Below are 23,924 nucleotides of genomic sequence, written 5' to 3'. Positions count from 1 at the left end.
GCGAGCTTGCCTTCCCCCGATTTGTTGACTCCAATGTCGTTTCTGATCAAGACCAAATCGTTTGGGGTAAAACTCATTCGAATGACTTTTTTGTTGTATCTGGTAGTCATCCTTTGTTTCAATGTTGTTTTTCTTATCTGGGCTTGTTCTCAGACTTCGGGGAGCAATTCAAGCTTTTCTTTGTGCCCTGTATGTTCTCGATTTCATCATGGAGAATCACCCTTGGGCTTTGCTCACTGATTTCCACTGGTATCATAGCTTCTACGCCATAGACAAGTCAGAAGGGTGTTTCCCCAGTGACAGATTGTGGCGTCGTCCGATAAGCCCATAACACTTGTGGGAGCTCTTCTGTCCAGGCTCCTTTTGCTTCTTGTAGTCTTTTCTTCAGCCCTGCCAGTATGACTTTGTTGGCTGTCTCGGCTTGTCCATTGGCTTGTGGATGTTCCACCGAGGTGAATTGGTATTTGATTTTCATACTGGCCACTAGGCTTCTGAAGGTAGAGTCGGTGAACTGGGTTCCATTGTCTGTAGTAATGGAGTAAGGTATCCCATACCTCGTGATGATATTCTTGTAGAGGAACCTCCGACTTCTTTGAGCTGTGATGGTGGCTAATGGTTCTACTTCTATCCACTTTGTGAAGTAATCTATTCCCACGATTAAGTATTTGACTTGTCATGGCGCCTGGGGAAAAGGACCTAACAAATCCATTCCCCATTTTGCGAAGGGCCATGGAGAAGTTATACTGATGAGTTCCTCGGGGGGAGCCACGTGGAAATTTGCATGCATTTGGCATGGTTGGCACTTTTTCACAAACTCTGTGGCATCTTTCTGCAAGGTCGGCCAGTAGAATCCAGCTCGGATTACTTTTCTGGCTAGCGACCTGGCTCCGAGATGATTTCCGCAGATCCCATTATGGACCTCCTCTAGCACTTCAGTGGTCCTTGAGGTCGGTACGCACTTCAACAATGGCGTTGATATTCCTCTTTTATAAAGGATATTTTTCACTAGAGTGTAATATTATGCTTCCCTCCGGATTTTCTTAGCATCTTTTTCCTCCTTGGGGAGGATGTCGAATTTTAGGTATTCGACCAAGGGATTCATCCATCCGAGGTTTAGCCCAGATACTTGAAGGACATCTTGTTTGCCCTCTGCTTTCACGACAGAGGGCTTTTGGAGAGTTTTCTAGATCAGGCTTCTATTATTCCCTCCTGGCTTAGTACTTGCTAACTTGGAGAGGGCGTCTGCTATGCTATTGAGATCCCGAGTTATATGCTTAACCTCGGTTTCCGCAAAGTGCCCGAGGTATTCCAGAGTTTTTTCCAGTTATCTCTTCATGTTTGGGTCTTTGGCCTGTTACTCTCCATTTATCTGGGAGGTTACTACTTGAGAGTCGCTATATATCATCACTTTTGTTGCACCGACTTCTTCTACCAGCTTCAATCCTGCAATCAGGGCTTCATATTCTGCCTGATTATTTGAAACTGGGAATTCAAATTTGAGGGATACCTCTATTTGAGTTCCCCTTTCATCCACCAGTATTATGCCTGCACCGCTTCCTGTCTTGTTTGAGGATCTATCTACATAGAGTTCCCATGTAGTTGGCTTTTTCTCTTGGTCTCCTGCGTACTCTGCTATTTTTCTTCATTAGTTCCGCTCTAGTTTTGTTTGTGTTGGTGAGCCCTTTACTGTTCAAGGGCTTGCTGTTTTGTGTAAATAGCTTTAAAACTCTTTAGATTTATTAAACCGCTCTATGTGACACAGGTAGGATCCGACTTTAGTAACTTGAGTATGCTTCTTTGTAAATATTCTAGTAGATGAAACTAATAGACCATGTTTTGCTGTGAATATTAAAGTCAAATTTTATGTAAATATGCTCAGTATGTTTTAAATATGATGCTGAGAATGTGTTGCCTTTTAGTATAATTGGAAATTCTATTTGTTTTGTTTTCTGTAATATCGATTTTTGAGGCTTGCTTGGGAAGATTTTTCTAAGCGCCAGTCACGGCCAGATTAGGTTGTGACAAATCGGTATCAGAGCCAGGTTATTCTGTGTATATGGAGCAGTTGTTCTGTAGTAAGATCATGATTGTGTAAATGAAAGTCGGCCCATTTTCACAAGTTGTGATGTTACTAAAGACTTATAGGAATGTTCATAAAAATAAGGTAGAGTAAAGTATCGTTTTTGTCCCCAACGTTTCAAAATTGACTCAATGTTGTCCTGCCGTTAGGGATCCGTTAACAGAATTGACGGCGGGACAAAATTGCGACGATTTTGAAACATTAGGGACTTAAATAGGGCAAAAACGTAAGGGACAAAAACGATACATAAAAATAAATTTTAATTTAATTTTATCTTTCAATAATATTAATTTTTTATTGTACATAGTATTCCATTATTTTTTAATTACATCTAAATAAATTACACTTAATCACATTATTTTCATTTTAAATAAATTTATTTTTTTATAATTTTAAAGAATTTTAATACATTAGAAACAAAAGGTATAATTTATATTTTATTTTATATATATTATTTTTTTCTTTTCTGTAAGTTTATATACTAGTCATTCTACAAACATTTCATGATAACTAAAAATCTTTAAGAGTAAAATTATAAAAAAAATTAATTTATTTAAAATGAAAGTAATATGATTAAGTGTAATGTACTTAGATGTGATTAAAAAAGAATTAAATACTATGTATAGTAAAAAATTGATATTATTAAAGGATAAAATTAAAATTTATTTCTATGTATCATTTTTGTCTTCAACGTTTTCGTCCTATTTAAGTCCCTAACGTTTCAAAATCGTCTCACTTTTGTCCTGCCGTTAATTCTGTTAACAGATCCCTAATGGCAGGACAACATTAAGTCAGTTTTGAAACGTTAGGGACTTAAATAGGACGATTGAAATGTTAGGGACAACTTTAGGACTTACCTCAAATGTTGGGATAGAAACGATACTTTACTCAATAAGGTATTTAAAGTGTGTTTTCATTGTTTTCTGTGTTTGAGCCTATCTGTATTTGATATAATCATTTATTCTTAGGTGAAAGATGCCACCTAAATGTCGTATTCCTACTCCACAGCCAGGAGTGCATAATGCTCCTAATGTTGAAACTAATAAAGCACCTTCTCCCCCAATCAATCAATGGGATGGTGGTCGTAGAAGACCAATAGGGTGAGGCAGAGGTGCGACTATTACAAAAAAATCAGTGAATGTTGCTGCTGAGATATGAGGACTTCATCAAGCTGTTAATAATCTTGTGGAGTCCTTGACTGATCGAAGAGAAGCTAGAGATCCACCTTCTGCAGGGTCAAATGTCCTTAATCAAGAAAGTCTACAACCCCTTGGGGAACGAGCTGTCACTCTCCAACCTTTCCTTAAGTTGAATCTGCCTACTTTCTCTGGAAATCTTCTGGAGGACGACCCTCAATTCTTCATTGACAGCTTGAACAAAGCCTTTCGAATCCTCAGATATCCAGATGACACAACAGTGGATCTAGCTACATACAATTTAATAGGACATGCTTATCATTGGTATTAAACACCTGTTCAAAGTAGAAGGCATGTCGAATGGCACCTTTTTTGTGAGATGAGTTTGTTGAGATCTTTTTGGAAAGATTCCTTCCTATTAGTATAAAGAAGAAAAATACTACTGATTTTGAGAAGTTCTGGCAAACTCCTGGTATGTCTGTGATGCAGTATGAAAATCGTTTCACTGACCCTTCTAAATATGTTAAGCACTTAGTGACTTCGGATATCACGAGGGTCAAGAGATTTTTTTTAGGATTAGCAAACCCTTACTTCACTGCTCTTTCACCCATGGTTCGGAGCATGACCTATTCAGAAATTATGAATGTTGCTTATAGTATTGAAGGTGAATTGGAAGAAAGGAGAGTGAACAAAGAAATTGGCAAAAAGAAAAGGATACAAGGAGCATTTTTTGGAGGATCAAGCTATGGGGGCATATCAGGTCATCAAAATCGTCCACAAACACAATCAGGTGGGGTTAACCATTCTGAAGCTGCCTCAAAAGGTACCTCAACCTTAGGGAGTCGAGCTAGGAGTGTATCTGAACCAGGCATGCAGAGATCTAAGCCTTCAGAAATTCTTAGGTCACCGTGTCAACATTGTGGAAAATAGCATTCTGAAACATGCTTCAAGACTACTGGAGTATGTTATGGTTGTGGACAGACTGGTCACCTTTGTAGAGATTGTCATCATCCTCAGGAAAATTCCATGCAGAATTCAGCATTACTTGCAACATCCACACCATCTTTCTCAGCTATGTCTCCCGAAAAAATTTTTCAGCTCCGTTAGTTAAGGGTGTTGGTAGGGGATCTGGCGGTCGGGGGTCTAACAACAAAGGTGCAGCACAAGATGGAAAAGGTTAGTCATAGATTCATGCTTTAACCAGTCAGGATGCTCAGGCTTCAAATGTAGTGATAGCAGGTACCTTACAAGTTTGCTCCTTAGATGCTCAAGTATTGTTTGATCCGGGTTCTCATAACTCTTATATATCTCCACATTTTACATCTCGTTTAGATAAGCAATTTCAAGTATTAGACTGTCCATTTTATGTTGGTACTCCACTTGGAATTTCTGCAATAGTTCAATATATTTTTCGATCTTGCATTGTTAGAGTGAACACTGTTGATACCTTAGCTGATTTGATCCTTCTTGAAATGATGGATGAATTTGATGTCATCTTGGGCATGGATTGGTTATCCTCTTTTCAGGCCAATGTAAGTTGCTACTCCAAAACAGTAAAATTTGATATTCTGGCATTCCACCTTTTGTTTTCTTTGGTGAGGGTTGTTCTACCTTGCCTAATCTTATCTCTTCTACGAGTGCTTTACACTTGATGGATAAAAGGAATCAAGGATTTCTTGCAGTAGTTAGGGATGTTGAAGCCAAAGTACCTAGTACAGATCAAGTTTTCGTGGTTAGAAAATTTTTAGATGTGTTTCCAGAGGAACTACCAGGCATACCATCGGATTGGGAGGTAGAGTTTTCCATAGACTTAGCCCTAGGGGTTTCTCCTGTGTCAATCCCTCCTTATCGCATGGCTCCCGCAAAATTGTGAGAGTTGAAAATTCAGTTGCAAGAGCTATTAGACAAGGAATTTATCCGTCCTAGTACTTCTCCTTGGGGAGCTCCAATCCTCGTTGTAAAGAAAAAGGATGGTTCAATGCGATTGTGTGTCGATTATCGGCAACTTAATAAAGTAACTATTTGTAACAAATATCCCTTACCAAGGATTGATAATTTGTTTGACCAACTCCAAAGAGCTTCTTATTTTTTCAAGAAAGATCTTCATTCTGGATACCATCAGTTAAAGATTAAGGGAGAAGACATTCCAAAAACGGCTTTTTAAACTCGATATGGGCACTATGAATTTTTGGTGATGTCCTTTGATTTAACCAATGCCCGTCTTTCTGACTTGCTTGGCATTGGATTATGGTGGAGACTTGTGCATTTTGATTGATATCTATAATATTGTTCTTGTGGCTAGTTTGATGCTGCAAAGTTAAAGAAGCTTAGAGCAAACTTCAAGCCGAATGGTGGTACTGTGACTGCTGGACATGCTTCTAGCATAAGGTCCGTCTCTAAAATCTAGAGTGCATTCTTTATTCTTATGTGAATTCATGGGAATGGTTCCATGCATCATTACAAGAAATTCGATTAGTTTTAATCATACCATTCTAGAAAACTGTGATATAACAATCACAAGGTTGTGAAGTGCATGCCCTTTTATTGATAATGAACTGGTTTATGGATTTGACTAGTGATGGAGCTGCTGCGATAGTGCTAGTGAGTGAAGAGAAAGCACGTGAGCTCAGATTGCATGTAATAGCAAAGATAAGAGGATTCGCGGATGTGGCTCAGGTCTTGTAACTGATTATTCTAAACTATTTTGATCTTGACAAATATGATCATGTAGAGCTGAATCAAAATGATTCTGACAAAAACAAGTGCTGATGGAGTGGTGACTCCGAAAGAAGAAGCTGAATGGAATGAAGATGACAAGAAGAAGATAGAGCTGAACGCTAAAGCAATCAACCTTCTTCACTGTGCTATCAGCTTTGAAGAGTACCGGAAGGTGTCTAGATGCAAGACAGCCAAAGAAATCTGGGAAAAACTCCAGGTTACACACGAAGGCACTAAACAAGTCAAAGAAACGAGGATTGATATGCTGCAAAAAGAGTATGAGATGTTTAGCATGAAGGATGGAGAAAGCATTGATGAAGCATTTGAGAGATTCTCAATCATAATCAACAACCTTGATGCTATGGGTACAAACTATGCAGAACAAACCTTGGTGAGAAAACTCCTTAGAAGCCTCACAAAAGAGTGGGAAAACACTGCCACTGTCCTAACCGAGAGTAACAACATAAGTCCCATAACCTATGATGAGCTGAGAGGAAAACTCCTTGCCTATGAAGCCACACACACAAACACAGACTCAAAGAAAAAGGGAATAGCCCTCAAGTCACAAATAGAACCAAAAGAGAGTGAGTCTAATGATGGTATTTCAGATGACGAACTTTTGTTTTTTGCTAGGAGATTTAGAAGGATGATGAAAAGCAAGGGCAAATACAAGGGTTCAAGTTCAAAGGAGCAAAAGATGGACTTGAGCAAGGTGACATGCCATCATTGCAAGGAGGCTGGACACTTCAAGTCAAACTGTCCAAAGCTCAAAAAAGAGGACAAAAGCAAGAGGGAAAGGAAGAGAGTACTTATGGCAGCTTGGGAGGATCTTGAGAATGACTCAAATGAAGAAGAAGAATCTGAAGGAGATGACAAAGACTGCTTCATGGCTGGAAACAACAATCTTGATGAGGTAAACTATTATGATTTGACCATTGAGGATTTGCATGTTATTATTGATGATCTCACTTTAAACACATCAAAACTACTTGATAAATACAATAAATGCATATCTGAAAGAGATGTATTAAGAGTTGAAAATGAATTTTTAAAAGAAAAAGTGAAGGAAACTGAATGTGCTTTGGACATCATTGAAGGAAACAGATTTCTAAAATCTGAACTTGAAAAATTAAAAGGAAAGCACATTGTGGATCCTTCACATGAGTTAATTGCTAAAAATAAAAGATTAAATGATATGATTAAAAGGCTGAATGGTGACTTAGCAAAATTTGCTCAAGGTTCTAGTAACTTGGACAAATTACTTGCAAGTCAAAGACCATTGTTTGAAAAATCTGGTTTAGGCTACATAGCCAAGGAAGATGCATTTTCTAATATTTCCTCTATAAAGTTTGTGGCTTCTTCATCAAATGCCAAAACCATACCAAACAAATCTGGTATTGAAAATGCTCCAACACTTGAAGAAAAATTTGATGAAGTATACACAAGTGAAATTGAGCCTTCACCAAGAACTGAACCGAGTTCAAACCGACCAGGTTTGGGTTATATTTCAAAAAATGAGGCTGTTTTCAAGAAACCACCATTTTACAACAAAACCTCATATTCGAAAGGTAAAAATGTTCAAAAAAATTCTGGTGAAAATACTTTTGCAAAGAGGAATAACTTTAATAAAAATCAGTTTGTTAAAAGAAATGTATCTCCTTCAAAAACCAGAAAATTTCAAAACTTTAATCATTTCAAGCAATATAACTCACATCAGTTTCAGCAACACACACGAGAAAATCATTGTGTTAATTGCAAGAAATTTGGTCACTCATATGCACAATGCTTCATTGAAAAGAGAGTTGTAGGAAACAAAGTCTACAATGTTGTTTGTGATTTCAATGCACTTGGGCAACCAAGATGGATTAACTTCAAAGGATCCAAATTAATTTGGATACCTAAGGCTACTTGAAACTCATCATGCAGATTTGCCTAGCATCCAAGAACAAAAAGGACATGTGGTATATGGATAGTGGATGTTCAAGGCACATGACTGGAAGGTCAACCTACTTCATCAAACTAAATAAGTATGATGGAGGTTTTGTGACCTTTGGAGATGATGGTAAAGGTAAAATCATTACTGTTGGAAAAGTAGGTAATGAGCAATCTACTTTCATTGATGATGTGCTTTTGGTTTGTGGTTTAAAGCACAATCCTTTGAGTATAAGTCAGCTGTGCGATTTAGGATATTTAGTTATTTTCAAAAAGCTTGAATGCTGTGTTGTTAATGAAAAAACAAATGAAGTGATGTTTGTTGCCAAGCGTTTCAATAATATGTATGGACTTACTCTTGATGAACTAAAGAATCAAAATGTAGCTTGTCTTCACTCTAAAGAATCTGAAAAGTGGTTATGGCACAAGAGATTGGGCCATGCAAGTATGTTTCAAATAAACAAACTTGTAAAGAAAGAATTAGTAAGAGGTCTTCCTTTGATAAAGTTTGACAAAGACATCACTTGTGATGCTTGCCAAATGGGAAAACAAACAAAAAGTTCTTTTAAACCAAAGGAAGACATCTCTACTAAAAGACCACTTGAGTTGCTACACATTGATTTATTTGGTCCAACAAGAACTCAAAGCCTAGATGGTAAACATTATGGTTTAGTAATTGTGGATGACTATACTAGGTTTGGTTGGGTTTTATTTCTTGCACACAAAAATGAAGCCTTTTTGGCCTTTGAACCTTTTTGCAAGAAAATTCAAAATGAAAAGGATTTGAAAATCTCTTCTATACGAAGCGATCATGGAACTGAATTTGAAAATAATTTGTTTGAATCCTTTTGTGAGGAATTTGGAATATCTCACAACTTCTCTTGTCCAAGAACACCACAACAAAATGGTGTTGTGGAAAGAAGAAATAGAAGCATACAAGAGATGACAAGAGCTATACTTTGTGAGAGTAATGTTCCAAAATTTCTTTGGGCTGAAGCGGTTAACACAGCTTGCCACATTTTAAATAGAACAATCATAAGGAAATTTTTGAAGAAAATCCCTTATGAACTTTGGAAAGGCTACCCACCAAACTTAGATTACTTACACATCTTTGGATGCAAATGCTTTGTCTTAAATAACAAAGAAAATTTGGGTAAATTTGATCCAAAGGCTTATGAGTGTTTATTCGTAGGATATTCCACAACTAGTAAAGCATATAGGGTGTATCATCAAGATGCTAGGATTATTGAGGAGTCCATACATATTACATTTTGTGATACTAACTTGGTACAAAGCATTTTGGAAGATTGTGATGCAGGAAATCAAGCTCAAAAGGAAGATGAAGCTGCTCAAAATCATGAAAAAGGAAATTCTGGACAAGCTGAACCAGAAACTGCTAATGCTGAAAATTCAAGAGACAATTCCATTTTGTCTCATGAATCTGAAGGAAATTCTGCAGCCAGCAGCACCCAGAATCCCTTGGTGAATGAATCTGCCTCCAAGTCCACCAGACCTCGTGAATGGAGATTCTTGAAGAATTATCCTGAGGAATTTGTCATTGGGGACATCTCTCATGGAGTGCAAACAAGGTCTTCCACTAGAAAGACAAATGAAGGATCAAACATTGCCCTTCTTTCACAAATAGAGCCTCAAAACGTCAAGGAAGCACTTAGTGACCCTTCTTGGGTTAAAGCTATGGAGGATGAGCTTCTTGAGTTTGAAAAGAACCAAGTATGGACTTTGGTTCCAAGGCCAAGTGGAAAGAAAGTGACCGGCACCAAGTGGATATTTCGGAACAAGTTGGGAGAAGATGGTAGCATTGCAAGAAACAAGGCAAGGCTAGTGGCTCAAGGATATGACCAAGAAGAAGGAATAGACTTTGATGAATCCTTTGCCCCTGTTGCCTGAATGGAGGCCATAAGACTTCTCTTAGCTTATGCTGCATTTTGTGATTTTAAATTATACCAAATAGATGTGAAATGTGCATTTTTGAACGGAGTGATAGATAGAAAAGTGTATGTGGAGCAGCCTCCTGGTTTTGAAAATAAAGAGCATTTTGATCATGTTTTCAAACTATCTAAAGCTCTCTATGGTTTAAGACAAGCTCCTAGAGCTTGGTATGAGAGACTTAGCTCTTTTCTTTTGAAAAATGGTTTTCAAAGAGGCACCACTGACACAACTCTATTCATCAAGAACTCTAATGATTCTTTTATTCTAGTCCAAATATATGTTGATGACATTATTTTTGGATCAGCAAAGGAATCCCTTTGTTCTGAATTTGGAAAACTCATGACAAGTGAATTTGACATGAGTATGATGGGTGAACTTAATTTCTTCCTTGGGCTGCAAATTAAACAAACTGAAAAAGGTATTTTCATTCATCAAGAGAAGTATGCCAAGGAATTAGTTAAGAAATTTGGTATGGAAAATGCCACACCCATGGGAACTCCCATGCATCCTAATTCTAAATTAGATAAGGGAGAAACTGAGAAAGATGTTGATGAGACTAGGTATAGAGGAATGATTGGCTCTCTTATGTACTTAACTTCCTCTAGACCCGATATTGTGCAAAGTGTTGGATTGTGTTCTAGGTTCCAATCCAAACCTAAAGAGTCACATCTTTCTGCAGTTAAAAGGATCATTAGATATGTTCATGGCACATCCAATTTTGGTCTTTGGTATCCTAAGATTGATGATTTTTCTGCAGTTGGTTATTGTGATGCAGATTTTGCTGGTGATAGAGTTGATAGGAGGAGCATCTCGGGTTTATGTTGCTTCCTTGGGAAGTCCTTAAATGTATGGTCAAGTAAGAAGCAACCAACAGTGGCCCTTTCCACTGCAGAGGCTGAGTATATAGCTGCTTCTTCTTGTTGTTCTCAGCTTTTATGGTTGAAAACACAGCTTGCTGATTACAAATTAAATGCTGAAAATATTCCCCTGCTGTGTGATAATATGAGTGCCATTAATATTTCTAAAAATCCAATTTTGCACTCTAGGACTAAACATATTGAAGTGAAATTTCACTCAATAAGAGAACATGTCCAAAAGGGGGATATTAGTATTCAATTTGTTAAATCAGAGGAGCAATTAGCAGATATTTTTACAAAACCATTAGTTGAGGATAGATTCTGCATGCTTAGGACTTGTCTAGGAATCTTGAGTTATGATTCTTTGTTTGAAAAATGCTGATGTATTTGCTGGAGCTTTTTGTCTCATAAACAGGCATGAGACAATTCTGGGCAGGTGATGAACGTTTCCATAAAGTCAGCGTGTTCTGGGCTTATTTCAAATGAACCTCAATCTGGGCCAACCTCAATATTCAGATCAAGAGTGGTCCAAATGGGTTTTATTAATCTCATATCACTTCAGGGCCCTAACATGAATGTTACAATCTTGTTTGTTATTTTTGATGACTTGTGTGTTTCATAAAAGGTTTTCAATAAATGTTTTATGGCCCAAAAGGTTTTCAAGAGGATTTAATTTTGGCCCAAAAAGTGTTTCAGGTTAATTTTGTTGTTTTTCAAAATTTTAAAATTAATTTTTTAAAATTTTTTAAAATCAAATAAAATCTTTCTTGAATGAGGTCATGTCTTTTCAAGTCTTTTCAAATGGTGATACAGTTGCATGGTTTTGGAAATTTGCTTTTGGGTACGGTTACCAACACTCCCTCTCTTCCCTCCATTACTCCTTCTTTATCCCTTCGGTTTTCACCACTACCCACATTCCTCTCTTTCTTCTTAAATCAAAAACCACCAAATGAGGAAGAAAACCATAGCACACAAGCCTCCTCGAGAAAAAGTGTATAAACTTCCATCCAAACCCTCCACTCGCTCCCAAGACCGCACCTTCACACCTTCACCATCTCCTCCTACCTCTCCTCCTCGCACTGCACCCATGGCGCGAACCAAGACTACACCAAGGTACCCTGCTCCTGCCAAGCCGACGCCACCACCTAAGACGACGCCCTCCAAACCGAGCTCTTCGAAACCTGGCTCATCCAAAGGGAAGCGTCCTGCTGTTGCAGAACCTGTTCCTGAGACAGCAAAACCTAAGTCAAGGTCTGTCCCTGTTCAATCACAAAGAGGTAACCCTCATCGCCCTCTCACATCTGTTAGAGAACCAGACATTGATCCTTTTGCTCACAAATCACACTACATGACATCTCACTCAGACTTTAACCCCATCGTTTCAAATTTGCCATGAACCATGATTTTTATGAGGGAGTCGTTCAGTATCGCACTCTATGTCCATCTTTTCTGGCTGATTTACCTAATTTGAAAAAGAAAGGTTTTTCTTTTGTTGAAAATTTGGAATTCTTAGACTGGAATCACCTTTTCAAAATCAAAAAACCTGTATATCCTCAGTTGGTCAAAGAATTTTATGCAAACATGACTTACCATGAAGGAAGTGTGCATTCGTATGTTAAGGGCAGAGACATTATCTTGAATAATGAAACTATCAGTGACTCCTTGAAGTACACTAATGTTGGGCCGTGTGCTTATACCTCTGTGAAATGGGATGAAGGTGTTGGTATTTCTTACCATGATGCTTTGGCTCACATTTGTGAACATGTTTTCCTAATTCATGGCATCACACCCACTCACAAAGCCCTGGGATATGAACGTGCTCAGTTGTACCGAATTGTTAATCACATCTTGATTCCTCAAAGTGGTTCATATCAAAGGGTCTCTTACACTGACACACTTGTTTTGTATGCTCTAATCACTAAAACTGAAATCTCTTTTGTCTACTTGATGGCTAGATACATGTTTGATTCTGTTAGAAGTATAAAAGATAAAGCACTACCTTATGGCATGTTTTTAACTTGCATATTTGAGAATTTTGGTGTTGACCTGTCAAATGAGGATTATGAAAACAGACATTCATACCTAAAAGGGGGTGGTTCAGTGAAACAGCAAAAAGGACCAACTCGATCTGAGAGAGTGGTTCTAGATGATGATGATGATGATGAAGAGTTCATTCCAGATGGTTCTACTACTCCTTCCACTGAGGGTACTTCCATCTCCACTGGGAAGAAATCCACTCTGCTGAATGTGGTCAGGGATGTTGCTCAAGAGTTTGTCTCCCAATCGAATCACTTGATTGAATTGAGCAAAGAGAAAAGGAAGCTGGCTAGCAAGCATGAGAACTTTCTGAAGAAATCAAGGGATAGGGTGGCTGTACTTATTACTTTCATTGACAACCTTCAAAATGATGAAGACATTGCCATGGATGCTGAAGAGGAAGCTGCTTCGGAGGGGAATGGTTCTGATGCCTAGGATTTGTCTCATAAAAATTGTTGTTGCTGCTTTCTTTTTGTCTCATGAATTCTGCTCTTTTAGTACTTTTGAACTGTTTCTTTTTGGATGACTGTAATAACTCTGGATATTACTGCACCTTTGGTAGTTTAGTTAGTATTTTGGACTGGGCACTAACCTTTCTTGCAGGGTTTATAGTGATGTTTTTGTTGATCTTGCCAGTCGTCCACCCTTGATGACAAAAGGGGGAGTAATAGTAGGATAAGCATATTTTGGGGATAAGCATACTTTGGCATTGATGCAGCCATCAGTTTTTCTTTTGAAATTTTTGTCAAATTGCTGCACTAAAATTTAATTCTACATGCTGAATACTGATGCTGATAATATTAGCTTGATATTGGGCTAATTATGTGATGTTGCTCATTTGATATTCCCTGTACAAGATAAATTGTGCATAGCTCTTCATTATGCTCTCTTTAAGAACAATGTGAAACAGGAACAAAGAGGAAAGCATAAATCCAGGGGGAGCAATTTTTGAAAAGGAAAGGGGGAGCAACATAAAAACAAATGACAAAAATCAAAGGGAGTTTCTAAACCTTACTCAAACTCATTTACTTCCTTTTTGATTATTTGCTTAAATCATGTTTGTCATAAAGGGGGAGATTGTTGAGTTAAGAAATTAACTAAATTAATTAGTGATGACAAACATTATTTTTGGCAAAATAAATAATTAGAGTTGTTCAAATTAATAAGTATATGTTGCTAATTATTTATTTTGTGTTGCAGGCCAAATTCATTTTTAAGCAGCCCAAATGGTATAATAAAAATATAACAAGGCTGATGGGAAAATAATCAAGCTCAGCCCAAAAGAAACAAAGCCAAAGGATCTGATGGGCCAACCGGGTTGCTTTATGGAAATTCAATCCAAACCCGTATCCATCTCACAAGGCTTCTTTTGTAAGATTGAAGTCTTCTCCCTCTTGAAGTGCAACGTTCTTCTACTCTCTAACTAAGTCAAATCAACTTCACAAAAAGTAAGAAAGAGAAGAAAAGCTTCCTCCATAAGCCAGTAACCAAAGAAGCAAGAAAGAGAAAAACTAAGCTTGAAGCACAGAAGCTAAAGCAGAAAATCTAATCCAAATCAAGCTTAAGTTAAAGGTAATCCATCTCATCTTGCATGCATCAGATCTTCATCCCTTCCCAACTCTCTGCACTATCCGAAAATGGCATTCAAGGGAAAGTTGATCTCTGTTCTTCACTGCTACAAATCCACGGTCACAAGAGATTCTTGGGGACCAAGTTGCATTTCTATGGTTCAGATTTGGTTGACCATGAGAAGATTTCCATGGTTACTGTTTTGTGGCTTTCGGTCAAAATGAGGAAGTCAGAGGGAAAGTTTCTTCTCTGAGGATTAAGGTGAAAAAGTGAATCTGTGAGTTGTTGAAGCTCAAGGCTCAAGGTGCTGACCTTGGAAGAAGAACTCAGCCACATGCAAGGAGATAAAAGAAGCTTGCTGTTCATTCAGAAAGCAAAGAGAGAAAACCAGTGAATAGAGGTTTTGTTCTGAGAGAGCTCTTTGAAGAAGTTCAACTAACTGGACAGTGTAACCTAATCAAAGGTGCATTCCGCCAGTATGATGAACTGAATCAGAGGCTTGCTAATCTGATTTTTCGCATAGCATAGAGGCTGTAGATGAAGTCAATCTCCTTCATGTTTTACTGATTGTAATGTACTTTTCTAAGTTTATCTTTCTGTAATTTCTTGTGAGAAAAGGCATTGTGAGAAAGCTCAAGTAAAAGCCATGAGTGGAAAAATGCTGAGTGATACACTTGAGAGAAAAGCCTAGAGTTATTTTCAGATTTCTTTAGGTTGATTAAGTGTCTTGTATCTTGTACCTGTTGGGTATCCCTTTCTTAGTTGGGTCAGCACTAAGAGTGAATAGTTAGGTATTAGCATAGCCAATGTCAAGTTAGGTTAGAACTTGAGTGTGAAAGGATTGGGTCAATCCTGTGAAATTGGTGTATGTAATACTGTTAACTATAGTGAAATTCTTCCATAGTTGTGGAGGAGACTGGATGTCGGTTGCATAGCACAAGGCAACCGAACCAGGATACTTGCTCGTGTTAGCTTTTCTCTTCTCTGCTGAGTTCTGTTTTCTGATATTCATGAGACAAAAATAAATTGTCTCATAAATTTCCGCTGCTAAGTTCAAACAGAACTGGAATTGAAAGTTTGTTTAAAAAAGGGTAATAACAGCAACTTAAAAGGAAGGCATAGATTCAACCCCCTTCTCTAAGCCTACCAGAACCTTCAAAGGTGGATAACCGTCTCTTTATCTTAGGGAAGTTGAGATATGGCTCCTGGAAGTGGGTAGAGAGATTTTAGGGGCAGTTACTCATTTGAATGAGTGTTTATCTGCCAGCTAATCTTCGTCCCCGACTTCTTTAGGGTAAATCGTGGTAAGAACCGACTTCGTAGGGAGGAGGTCGGTATAGAACGAGGCTCAATCCTTTGGATTGGGCCCTTCGTTTGGGCCTTATTATTGGGTCAAGGTATGAACAGATATTATAGAATATCATCAACTATGCAAATTAAATGAAAAAAAAAAAATTTGTTGAATAATCACTTAATAAGAAAATAAATATTTGATTGTCTATACCTAAAATGATTACGGTGGTTTGATTAGAATTTTTGTCAACCTCACATATTTTTGTCGAATACTACGACGAAGAAGAAAATTGGGTGAAGAGTGAAAATTGCACTCTTTATAATAGAAAAAAAACAAATGCTACCGAATCAACACAATTTATTATTTTTGGTCAGTAGTTAACCAATAATATTTAAAAATGTGAACAAAAAATATTATTAAATTATTAAACTAAAAAAATTAGACTATTAATTAAAAGTACTAGTCAAACATAATAAATTGTCTTAGTCCTTGAACTTTTCTTATAGAAAAAAAGAAGTTAAAGACATCAAGTGTAATACACACTTCTTACAAAATATAATTACAATCTTCATTCTTGACCAAATATCACTCTTCGCCAAAGAATTTTTTTTTCTTGTCTCTCTTATACAATTATAATAAATAATCGAAGTTGATCTATCCAACTCCAAGTTATGCTCTATAAATTCTTTAAATATTGAGCTATAATTTCCTTTTTTTTTGTATTATATAAAAAATATTCAGTAAAAATATTACTTGATGGACACAAAATGCATCATAAGACAATAATAATAATAATAATAATAAAATGAGAAAAAATACTTTTAAATTAATATATTTTTTGATGGGTTATTTAAATTATTAGAAATTTGATTAATATATTTTAAATTTTAAATACGTAAATATATTCATGTTGATTTTTTAAAATTATTTTTGCATATTATTTTGTCCTTGTTAGTAAACTTTTCTTATTGTCATTGATGTACAAGAATCTTACATGTGACACATATAGAGCATTTGACATATTTTAAGTATTTAATCACATATGCACCTGTTAATATACTCCAGAGAAAATAAAAAATACATCGTTTTTTTAAAATTAACTTACTATTAAAGGTAACAAGAAAGAGAAACAAAACATAAAACATTCCAAAACCTAAAAATATAAATCTGAACCATTAATATAAAATATAATAAACTGAAAATTAACATTTATTATTTTACTTAATTAATAAGAAGTGAAACATAATGGTGTAACACTACAAGGCTATCACTTTTTACCAATGGCCAAGGCGTCAAGGTGGTGGTGGTGGTAGTGGATCGTTGGCCTGCAGCAACTGTGAGGCACCGCTGGGCTTGAAAGAAGGTGGAAGGGGCATAGGAACATTGCTGGAAGAGCCGCTCTGCCTCGGCATCGATTGCATGAAGTTGTAGATCTGACATATGGCGCTCTTCAAACCAGTGAACTCTTCATATTGTGTGTCAACCATGTGCTGGAGGCGAGTGATCTCCTCTAGCTGTCTTTGATGAGTCTGCTTCCACTCGTCCCGCTCTTAATGGTAGTGTGCCTCCATCTCTTCATACCTCGTCCTGTGCTGCTCCAATTGCTAACTCATCTCCTTCTGTAGGCTAATCTGCTCCCTCAGATCTTCCGGTTTCATTGGCGATGCATAGGTCATCTGGTGTCCCAGCTGCATCATAGAATCCTGGTGTAGTAGTGGTGTTGAGTGTTGACACATCCAACTTCATACACTCTCACGCTTGCATCTACCAACCATCTGTGTCCCCACCTCTCAAATCGAGGGCGATTCTATGACCCTTGCAGCAATTTGTGTGGCACGTTCATCGGTGGCTTTCACCATGTTCTCCTCAAAGCGTCCTGACATATAGAAAAAATATAGAAGTATTAGCTAGATAGATAGTTATATATAGTTAATGTAAAACATGAGATATTAAACTTATGTGAGTCTTCTCAGAGGACCTATTAAGCCACTTGCTACGGTCCTCCTTCCTGGTATGAGCCCTCTTTAAGAGCTCGCTCTCCTCACATAACAAGAGAATTGAAGTCATTTGATATCAAATCAAAAACAAAAAACCACATACACATGAATTATATAGATGAAGAACATAATAATGTTTAAGACCGACTAATTATATGTTACGTACCATTTTTTTGTCGTGGCCACATACGTAGTGGAGCCACAAGTGTGCAACGACTCTTCTGTGTTGGACTTGGACTTCGTATCTCCGTATTCCTCCATAGCCCAATACTCCCTGAGTTGTGCAAGAATTTCATTGGAAATCCAATCAGTTGGAGAACCCTCATTGCGAATGTCAACAGACATCTTGCGGAGACACTTTCCTGTCCAAACTCATCATGCATTGTACATCTTTTGCTCTTTTCCAACGCCAGAACCTGAAATGTTGCTGTAACACACAATAATGAGAAGCATGATAGTGATTTTGTATATAAAAATTTTAAATGATGAAATATATAAAAGTTTTGGACATTAATTCGAAAACATCCGCTTTTGATTTTTACAAAGTTACCAAAGTGTATCAATTAAAATCATTCAATAACTGTAAAAAAAATACTCATAGCCATGAATGGAAATTTTGGGGAAAAAGAAAAGGATCCTATATGTCCAAATGAATTAAATAGAAAATTTGGAAAGCATTAGTAACACTAAAGGGAAAAAAGCAATTTCTTTTACTCTGCTAGGTAAAAAACATCCCAAGGTTCCACATTTTGACCAGAGATGAATGGAAATTGCTCATAAAGTAAGTTCAAACGTTTTCCAGATAAATGTCTTAACCTATCATACCATATATTTTTGTTTGTCATTGGTGTGGTAATGGCATTATTTAATAAGTTGGGACCTAATGTGGTTGTGGGTTTGTCCTTCATAGCATTCACAATGAGATAATATAATCCTTCCTTTTGTTTAGCCAAACCAATTGTCCTCAACAATCTCGCATCCTGTAATTTGCAAAATACATCCGAAAATAGTAATTGACAAGGGAGAGTGGAGATAACATGAATATTAACTTTAAAACGAGAATAACATGAATGACATGAGAATGAGTTCAGGTGAGATTGTGAGAAAGCAACAGCACCAAGAGTAACATGACAATTTGATAGGATCAAGGAACTAGCAAAATTAGGGGATTTTATTGATGAACTAGGGATTGTAGAACTAGCAAAATTAGGGGATTTTATTGATGAACTAGGGATTGTATTACAATCCCTAGTTGGCGTGCAGAGTTTTCCTCAATTACTAGAGAGAATTTTCATCTCCTGAACTAACACACTTTTACAGAATTTTCTAACTAACTAAAAACTAACTAACCTCTAGCATTTATAGGCAGCAGCTAGGCCTACCATTACTGCTCCTAAACCTGCTAAACTAGTTTAAAAGGACCAACAAACAGCCATTCTGCAACAATTAGGAATTAAGCAGTGAAAATCATCCCATCAACTCCATACCTTTCCTCCTAGAAACCAAGCCAAACCTGTTTCTATCACAATTACTTGAAAGATGAAAATAAACTGGATATTTTATGATAAGTGTGAAAACATTTTAGTGAAGAAATTATGTGATATATGGCACCAGAATCAATAATTCATGAAGCATTATTGAAGAAACTGAAAAACAATTATGTGGAATGAAATCAGAAATATTAAAAGAATATACATGATTGATTTGTGAAAATGGACTACCAAACTTGGCCTCTGATGGATCTGATCGAGAAGCAAGATGGTTTTGTGGCTTGGTGGTGTCCAAAGAGCTAGAAACATTAGTTTTCAGAGGTACAAGAGAGCTTGTTGTTGGGTTGGTGTAAAATAAGGCTCATATACTTGTAGGTCACCCTTTGTATTGGAAGTTAAACACCAAGCAAGACATGTCACGCCGACGGCACTGACAGAAGAATGAGGCACGACAGCATCGGTGTTAACGGAGGGCATTGTGCCTTGCTCGACAAACCACGGACAACCCAAATATCTGGGATGACATGTGGACAGAGTCTTAGTAGGATGAGTGCAGAAGAAGACTGGGTCAGTGAGAACACTGCTGCCAGGTGTAGAAGGAGTAGATGTGCGTAGTGTTTTTTACCATGGTGAAGGTATCAGCAGACCCCCTGAGGGGAGCTCCGATACCATAAAAGAGCAAAAAAGACGCAAAGAATATAGATGCAATAATTGATGAAAAGAAATTATACACATATATAGAGATGCTGGCCACAACGCATAGCTTAGAAGGAAATGAAAACAAATAAAATATACAAAAAATTTAATAACAGAAAGATGATAAAAATCCTATCTTAAGTAACAGATTCTTGGACATGTACAATTACGTGATAACAAATAAATGAGGAATATTTGAATTTATTATAAACCAGATACTTATTTTTAACCTTTTTGTAAATCAATTGGAATATCATTATTAGAAATTGTATGTAATAGTAGAACATATTAAACGTGAAACGGACTTTGGCTTAACTACATTGAAAATATTTACAGTCCAATCCTATGAATAAAACGACTAAGGAAGGTTTGATAAAGAAAGTGGTCAATAAGACAATAGGCAAATTTCTTATTTCTTACAATTAATGCAAAAAGTAGCTAGACTAGGATATGGAAGCCTGAAAATCATACCTGAGTATCCACTATCCACTGCTCTGTCCAACCACAGAAGAGAGAAGTACATGAGTAGTTGAATAAGGATGCAAATAGTATGCTATGTAAAGGTAATTGTATGAGTAGTTGAATGATTCATTCATGCCGAAACTTTTTGTTGATTACTAAGACAATTGATAACAATTGCTAAGAAGCTGTAAACTATTGAAATGGCAGAGTAATTAATTGATTTCAAGTGAATTTATGAATCTGATCGGCAAAATTGAGTAAGAATAATAATAGTAAAGGAAACATTTGATCAATCTACAGCATACAATTGCTTAAAGAAAAATGTCTTGTCCATGACTCCATGCAATCAAAAATCGAAAACCGCTGGACGCTGCTACATAGATCCTTTGGAACTAAGCTGGATGGTAATGTTCTCAAGCAAAGAGGAAACTTACCACTAAAGGATGAAAATGTTCAAACAACAAGACGGTTCATCAAGAACGATATATTATAGTCATGAACTGCTCCAACTTTGTTATCAGTATTCTAATGTCACTCAGCATCATTATGATCACCAATAATCTCCACAAGTGCATTTCCCATCCTCAAATCGGTGGAACCTGTTATTGTCCCTCACAATGATCACCCTCCCAGTGCACTTGCTAATGTACTTGATTGCAGTGTGGCAATCGCCACAAACACGCAGATTCTTCATCACTCTGATTGGTCGCTCCTTCGGGAAAGTAACGAGGCCAAATGCTATGGCCAACCTTTCACTATGATACCTTATAGTCTCATTCTTCTCTTCGCCTCCCACCTCTTTCAGCACAAAAGATGTGTCTGCAACATAACCAGCCTTCTCCATTTCTTCTCCTAACTCCTCCAACTTCTTATAGATTTCCGTGGTCTTTGCGTGAGACCTATCCCCAGCAGCAAATGTGTGAACTTTATTCCCTTCCTCCACCCAACTCAAACCAGTTTCCTTCTTTATTCCTTGATCCCTCAGCATCTTCCTTGCCCTTGCCGCTTCCTCCCATCTACCAGCAGCAGCATAAGCATTAGAGAGCAATACATGAACGCCTGAGCTCAATGAACCCAACTCAAAAAGTCTATCAGCCACGTAGGATGCCAATTCAGTGTTCCCGTGTATTCTACAACCTGTCAACAAAGCTCCCCAGACAGATTCTGTTGGATGCATAGGCATCTCTTGAACCACCTGAACTGCTTCCTTCAACTTCCCGGCACGGCCAAGCAAATCCACCAATGTGGAGTAATGTTGTGCCCCTGGTTCAATGCCATAGCCTCTCATCATCTCAAAGTAATACTGGCCCTCCTCAACCAACCCAGTGTGGCTGCAAGCATAGAGCATGCACAAAAAGGTTATGAAATTAGGCTTCATCCCAAGACTCTCCATCTCCCTGAAAAGCTCAAATGTTTTACTTGTATGGGCATGCTGAGCACATGCAATCAGCATTGCATTCCACATGCCAAGGTTTCTATCCTTCACCTCCTCAAAAACCTGGTAAGCTCCTTCCACAACCCCACACTTAGAGTACAAAGAAATCAATGAACTCCCCACAAAACACGATGAATTAAAGCTTGTCTTAAAGCACAATCCATGTACTTGCTTCCCCAACTCAAGCAATGTGGAGCCTCCACAAACCCTCAAAACACTAGACAAAGTAAAATCATTAACCCCAACATCTTTCTCACCCATCACCCTCTTAAACAATCCGAGAGCCTCCTCATCCTCACCTATCTGCACATACCCATATATCATCCCACTCCAAGAAACAACATTTCGTTCGGGCATTTCGTCGAAAACCTTTCTCGCACACCAAATTTTGCCACACTTGGCATACATATCAACAATGGAACTCCCAACAAACACATCAACCACATACCAAGTCTTGAGGGCGAGACAATGCACTGATTCCCCGATGTGGGGATTGCCCAATATGGCACAAGACTTGATGGCGCTGGGGAAGGTGTGGTCATCTGGACGGATCCCATTAAGGATCATACGGCGAAATGAGTGTAGAGCAAGCAATGGGAGTTCGTTTTGGGCGAAAGAAGAGATTAAGGAGCTCCATGTGGTAGAGGTTCTATGGGGACTTTCGTCAAACACTTTGTGGGAGAAGTGGGGGAGGCAAGTTTTCGAGTAGAAGTTAATAAGGTGATGCGAGAGGAGAGGAATGGAGTTGAGGCCAGTCTTAAGAATATGGGCGTGGAGCTGAAGCCCCTTTGGAAGGGAGCGAGAATAGGTGAGGGACAGGAGCGTGTTGCAAAGGTTCCGGTAGTGTTGTTCAAAGCTTTGGGTGTTTGGGTGCAATGCAGTTGCTATTGGTAGCATGGCTCAAACAGGTGCACCTTCACCATGCATCTTGTGGCTCAACAAGATTGTAATTGCTTTTGTTTTCCCTGACGTAGTTAACAACGGAAAAAGGTTACAGTTTGAACCATTTTACAAACAAAAAACTTGTTTCAACTTTAACAGATTTGCGAACATAGAAACCTTTTAATATCAAGAGTAAATACACATTCCAATCTCTCACCATTTTTTCGAATGACTAAACCTCTTTCAACGATATGGAAATGTCAGATCGGTTCCCTAACCATCAAAGATGTTATAGTCCCTAGAACCGGTTAATAAATGGTGACGGCTGACATGGCCTGTTAACAAAATGATCAAAGGATGGAATGAACATTTAAACAAAATGGTTTGGCTTTTTGAGACTAATAGCCCCTGCATAATAAGCAAATGTCATCGTTTCTTCTTCACACCACACCACAAAATTAATATTAATTATTTTTTTGTCAAAAAATTTATTTTTTTTTCAATTTAAGACTATCATTTAAGATTTAATTTTTATAATTTAAAATAAAAAATAATTTTTAAAAACTTAGTTTTTTAGTTCAATTTAATCAATATAATAAAAAAAAGTTTAATTACTCTTCCTATAGTTTCGTAAAATTTTTAATTAAGTCTTTATATTTTTTTTCCTTTTAATTGGGTCCCTACACTAATTTTTTTTTCAATTGAGTCCTACACTTTTTTTTTCTTTTATTTGAGTCTCTACACCAATTTTTTTTTTAATTGAATTTCTATACAATTAAGTCAATTACTACCAATTAAATGTAGAGACTCTATTGAAAAAAAAAATTAGTGCAGGAATCTAATTAAAAAGAAAAAAAAGTATAGGGACCTAATTAAAAATTTTACAAAACTATAGAGGTCAACAGAATAATTAAACCTAAAAAAAATATGTCTGATCTAAAATTAGTTTTTTTCTTCAATTAACTTTATTTTTATTACTGTAATACATATTAATAATAGCTTAAGTCGTCGTTACTTAAAAATGAGTCACTAATTATTAGTGATCAACATTTTTGCAATCAATTAGATTGGTGATTTACATAACCATTAAGAATTTAACGATGAATTTTTCTTCAATTATGATCACTAAATCGAACATTATTCAGGAATTTGTTGCAAGTAAAATTTGCTTATAATGAATACATATAAGCATAAAAATTGAAAGTAACATGTTGTGATATAAATAAAAGAATGTTAAATATACAACTTCTTTATTGATTTCCTAAAATTGAATATGCACGTATGTTAATTATTTAACAATATTTCCACTCCCAGCAAGTAAATGGGAACTAAAAAGATTAAAAGATGAATACTCCTACTTTTAATACCAAATACTTAATTTAAACAATA

At 37.0% G+C, this 23,924-nt stretch overlaps 1 protein-coding gene and 1 pseudogene across 9 annotated transcripts; one reads left to right on the top strand and one right to left on the bottom strand.

The window, feature by feature from the left end:
* Nucleotides 1-3,055: 3,055 nt before the first annotated feature.
* On the top strand, nucleotides 3,056-5,901 carry LOC148573129 (uncharacterized; annotated as a pseudogene).
* A 10,865-nt stretch (nucleotides 5,902-16,766) lies between these two features.
* Nucleotides 16,767-22,927, bottom strand: LOC107625075 (putative pentatricopeptide repeat-containing protein At5g52630). Of its 9 annotated transcripts, XM_088503479.1 has the most exons (6): nucleotides 22,753-22,927; nucleotides 20,653-22,618; nucleotides 20,228-20,250; nucleotides 18,396-18,550; nucleotides 17,737-17,997; nucleotides 16,767-17,449 (listed from the first exon to the last, which is right to left on the bottom strand). In XM_088503479.1, the coding sequence occupies exon 2, from the start codon at nucleotides 22,548-22,550 to the stop codon at nucleotides 20,769-20,771; it is 1,782 nt and encodes a 593-aa protein (XP_088359605.1). In that variant the 5' UTR covers nucleotides 22,551-22,618; nucleotides 22,753-22,927; the 3' UTR covers nucleotides 16,767-17,449; nucleotides 17,737-17,997; nucleotides 18,396-18,550; nucleotides 20,228-20,250; nucleotides 20,653-20,768. The 9 variants fall into 9 exon arrangements, with proteins under 9 accessions (XP_088359605.1, XP_088359601.1, XP_088359604.1 ...); XM_088503475.1 differs by having other exon boundaries at nucleotides 18,396-19,574; nucleotides 20,653-22,927; XM_088503478.1 differs by having other exon boundaries at nucleotides 20,653-22,927.
* Nucleotides 22,928-23,924: the final 997 nt, after the last annotated feature.

This window comes from Arachis ipaensis, chromosome B2 (assembly GCF_059453495.1).
Source record: "Arachis ipaensis isolate K30076 ecotype BB chromosome B2, ASM5945349v1, whole genome shotgun sequence".
Classification (NCBI taxonomy): domain Eukaryota; kingdom Viridiplantae; phylum Streptophyta; class Magnoliopsida; order Fabales; family Fabaceae; genus Arachis; species Arachis ipaensis.
The sequence above is the reverse complement of the archived record's forward strand: the minus strand, read 5'-3'. Positions and strand labels throughout refer to the sequence as shown.

Bases quoted from the DNA above. Each gene is read 5' to 3' on its own strand.
- LOC107625075 (XM_088503472.1), bottom strand. From the start codon at position 22,550: ATGCTACCAATAGCAACTGCATTGCACCCAAACACCCAAAGCTTTGAA.